This window comes from Epinephelus moara, chromosome 18 (assembly GCF_006386435.1).
Source record: "Epinephelus moara isolate mb chromosome 18, YSFRI_EMoa_1.0, whole genome shotgun sequence".
Classification (NCBI taxonomy): domain Eukaryota; kingdom Metazoa; phylum Chordata; class Actinopteri; order Perciformes; family Serranidae; genus Epinephelus; species Epinephelus moara.
Genome location: NC_065523.1, coordinates 19319774 through 19324121, shown reverse-complemented (window position 1 = coordinate 19324121; position 4348 = coordinate 19319774). Strand labels below are relative to the sequence as shown.

The window sequence follows — 4348 nt, the reverse complement described above, 5'->3', positions numbered from 1 at the left end:
GAGAGGGATAGACAGAGCCAGGCAATGTTTATGGAAGACGGCTGTTTTGGTGATGTGTTGGACATGTTGGTCAAAGGAGAGGGTTGAAGAAGGATGGAGTGGTTGATGGTGTCAAATGCTGTGCTCAGGTCAAGTGGGATGAAGATGTTGAACTCCTTGTATTTGACATCAGTAACAGGATTCTGTGATATAGCTGGCAAAGTTGGAAACTCTAATATAAATATTCAGAGAGTTCTAGGTGCTGCAACAACCATACCTGGTCTCCCCTAGATTCAACTCTAAGGTAAAAACAAACAAACAAGAAAAGCTGACTAAGGGTATATCACAGCTACTTCTGTCAATATATATGTTTTATTACCTATACATGTACAGCCAAAGCAGAAAAAAAATGTTGAATGTTAAAAGCATACTCAATTTAAAAAGCAGTTATCAACAGTACTTCCTCTCGTAGCCTGTCTGTGATGTCAACTTCAGATCTATATATGCAGCTGAAAATAAGAACTTATATCAGAGTCTTTTTGCATTGAGAACAGTGTAGCTGATTAATTATTTGTGGGTATTTTGTTCATATTCATAGACTGTCCTGATTCTGTTCAGCTGTTGAAAAGGAACATTTATTTATTTATCAGTATGTACAGTTGAAGTATTGACAATTAAAATGCCTGGCTAGGTATATATTTACCTACTGAAAAGACACATAAAATAGAAATAGAATAAAGTAAAACAAAATAGAATAACATAGAATAAAATAAAACAAAATAAAATAAAACATAAATAAAACAAAACAAAATAGAACAAAATAAAAAAACGAAATAGAATAAAATAAAATAAAATAAACCAAAATAAAACATAAATAAAACAAAACAAATAATAAACCCAAATAAAATAAAATAAAATAAAAAAAAAAGAAATAAAATAAAATAAAAAAAATGAAATTAAATGAAATGAAATGAAAAACTTTTACTGCCAGGCTGCTGCTGTTACTCCAGTCCGGTAGGTGGCGGTAATGTGGTTGTAAACCAGCTCACCAGCTGCCAACACAAACAAGACGAAGAAGAAGAGGAAGAAGTAAAACGATTCTGCTATTTGGTAGCTTAGCCCGAATGTGCCTCCAAATATGTGACAAACGTGAGGTTAACCAATTTTCGGACACTCTCTTTATTTTATTTGCCATCACCTGCAAACCATGGCGGACTGTAAGTTTCTGTTGGACACGGACATCTCGGCCAAAAGGGACTGTTGCTGTTTCTGCTGCTCTTGTTGTTATTGTAGCTAGCGCTAGCGTTAGCTAATTTAGCTCACTGCTGTCTTCGCTCTCACCATAACCGATGTTGATTCATTGCTGCGGGGCAGTGAACCGTAAAAACAAGGCAACTCTGGAGCAAGTTACAGACATCGACAACTGTCCTTAACCATGTTTATGTTGCGCTTCTTGACACATTAGCTAATTAGCCTTAGCCAGTACTTTAGGCAAGGTTGCAGTGCACGACATGCTAACGTTATTTAACAAGTGAAACATCAAAGTTACAGCTGCGTGCTTTAAGAGAAGACACCTCAGTGAAAATGATGTTACTAGCTAAAGTCAGCTAACACACCTACGCTGCCAGCAGTTACAGCTGTCTGCTAGTTTTAACATGGAGCAGCAGACAGCAGCCAGAGACATGGCTCTCGGTCTTCACCACACATCTGTCTGAGTTGTAACGCCCGTGAAGGAGAAACCATGTCTTGCAAAGCCGCAACCAAGGACAAGAAGCCGAGCTTCAGCAAGAAGCTGTTCAGGCGAGGCTCTGTGCGCTCTGTAGGCAGTTTCATGAGCAGAGTCCTCAGGACACTGACGGCGCTATCCCACTTTGGCTCTGAGGTGCAGACAGAAGATGACAAAGATGATGGAGGATTCTCCACGTTCAAATCTGGGAGTAAAGATGTGCCCATGGATGATGGGGAGCTCGCAGGGTTTCTGTCTGGAGAGAGAGTTCCTGGAGTGTCAGGCCTCAAGAACCACGGGAATACCTGCTTCATGAATGCAATCCTGCAGTGTCTCAGCAACACTGAACTCTTTGCTGAGTACCTCGTTTTGGAGCACTACAAAGGTGAGGAGCTGGATGAGGACAAACCAAAGACAAATGGCGTACTTCTGCAGAAGAAGGGTCCTCTGGCCAAAGGAGAAGTTACAGAGCAGCTGTCAGGACTTGTGCGGGCTTTGTGGACGTTTGAATATACCCCACAGCATAGCAGGGATTTTAAGGTAAATCCATTGCCAGTATGGATCCTACTTTTGCACTGTGTGGAAAAATAACTTTGCCAATGCATGCTGAAAACACACTGCCACATAAATGATGTTTAGGATCGAAACATTAATGAACTAATGAAACTTTATGACTATCATATTTAAGCTCACTTGCATGCATTGTAACCATTGGACCAACACGTTGTTTGTTGCAGAATGCTGTGTCAAAAAATGCCACCCAATTCAAAGGGAACGCTCAGCACGATGCTCAGGAGTTTCTGCTGTGGCTGCTGGACAGAGTACACGAAGACATCAACTCAGTCAACCCCAACTGCAGACCTGCTATAAAGGTGTGTTTAGAGGACGTGAGGGTTGGTGTTCATGTGACACATTTCCCCCTTTTTTGTTCAGCCACACAGTCCTTAGTGTTTTTATCACAGTGCTGTTTTGTTATTATTGTAATTATTCTGGTCACTCAGTCAGTGTATCGTACAAATTGGCTGCGTTCACAGTCCTGCTAAGCGGTGCTTGCCTGGTCTTGCTTCCTCTTGATTCCATCAAACTACTTAATAACATCAGGAGCCTGCATGGCTTTCACAATCACTCAAGAACCCTGATAGACTGGACTTGTTAATCTGACTAATAAAACCAGTTTTTGTTTGTTCAGCCACCCATTGAAGAAGACGATCAGAGCATAGAAGGGCCGTCTCCTCCCCTCTCTGCCGGGTCGTTTGTACAAGAGCTGTTTCAGGCTCAGTACAGGTGTGTTTTATGTCCAGTAACAATTCAGTATTTTCCCACGATGGCCACATTATCTATCTGCTATATTTAAAGAGTTAATTTTTTGCCTACAGGTCTTCTCTTACGTGCCCACATTGCCAAAAGCAGAGCAACACGTTTGATCCCTTCCTCTGCATCTCCTTACCGATCCCACTGCCGCACACACGGTGAGTTACTCTCTTGAGCTGTGCTACAGCAGGAGGCATGATCCATTTTCAGTGCTTGCTTGACAGGTTTTAACATGTTCATGACTAGTAATTACTGATATATAAGGTTTATAGAGAAATTTGCATATCTAAAGCAAACATTCACAGGCACAGAAATACTTTTAAAGAGTACACAAAAAGTTGTTGTACCTCTTTTTCTTACCATCTAAATAAGGGCAAGTTTTTTGAAAAGAAGTGAGGACACCTTTCATTAAAGTGTGTGTGTTGACAGATTTACGAGAACTTGAGGCCGATGTATGTGTTGCTGCAGAAGAAGGAATGTAAACGGGTGTGTTTGGAGTATGTGGGGGGTTGAGGGTGCAGGAGGGGCAGCGAACAGGTGTGGGAGGAGTGTGCACATTCAAAACAAAACAACAGTGAGGTCATTTTAGGGGTGGCAGTAAATGTTACTGTCAGTAAATGTGTAATAGGAGGGACCAGTGAACCAGGGGCTGTAAAGCAGGAGAAACCTGCATGAAAGTGTGTTGTGAGAGTATGTCAGAATGTTTATTTAACTGTTTTTGCCAGGCCCCTGTATGTGACAGTGGTGTACCAGGGGAAGTACTCTCACTGCATGAGGATCGGAGTGGCTGTTCCCCTCAACAGCACCGTCTATCGCCTCAGAGATGCTGTGTCACGTGAGACCAAGATCCCGATGGACCAGGTGCTATTCTTGTCTCTTTATCAGCTGAGGGTCTGAGACAGTGAAGGCTATGTTACAGTCACACAGTCTTCGCCCAGTGTTCCTAAAGTCAGGCCGCCTCTGAGCAGTAGTATGTCATAAACCCAGTTTTTATGAAGTGGACTTAGTAAACAGGGAAGGACATTTTTGACACAGTTGCTCCATCAGATTCTGTGCTGTAAAGAAGATTTGCCATAACGCCGGCTTTTTTACACTCAGCCAAAGATAGTCTTTTAGATAGTATGTTGGCGTTTTGGAAGCAAAAAAGGCGTGACGTGTAATGTAACAGTGATGGAATCTAGTGTCATTTGACACAGATGCCAGTTTGGGAGAACAACTATGCCCTCCCATTCTGTGTTGGTGTGTTTTGTCCAAAATGGCGAGGAGGAATAACAGCACGACATTCCCGCCTTGAGCTGGCTGTATAAAAGGGGCTATTGATTAAAGTTGGCA

At 41.9% G+C, this 4348-nt stretch overlaps 1 protein-coding gene across 1 annotated transcript; it reads left to right on the top strand.

The window, feature by feature from the left end:
* Positions 1-1056: 1056 nt before the first annotated feature.
* Positions 1057-3913, top strand: usp31 (ubiquitin specific peptidase 31). Its single transcript, XM_050069412.1, has 5 exons — positions 1057-2245; positions 2443-2577; positions 2895-2989; positions 3082-3174; positions 3742-3913. The coding sequence occupies exons 1-5, from the start codon at positions 1721-1723 to the stop codon at positions 3911-3913; spliced, it is 1020 nt and encodes a 339-aa protein (XP_049925369.1). The 5' UTR covers positions 1057-1720.
* Positions 3914-4348: the final 435 nt, after the last annotated feature.

Bases quoted from the DNA above. Each gene is read 5' to 3' on its own strand.
- usp31 (XM_050069412.1), top strand. From the start codon at position 1,721: ATGTCTTGCAAAGCCGCAACCAAGGACAAGAAGCCGAGCTTCAGCAAG. The intron at 2,246-2,442 runs GTAAATCCATTG...TGTTTGTTGCAG, and splicing joins AGCATAGCAGGGATTTTAAG to AATGCTGTGTCAAAAAATGC. The intron at 3,175-3,741 runs GTGAGTTACTCT...TGTTTTTGCCAG, and splicing joins ATCCCACTGCCGCACACACG to GCCCCTGTATGTGACAGTGG.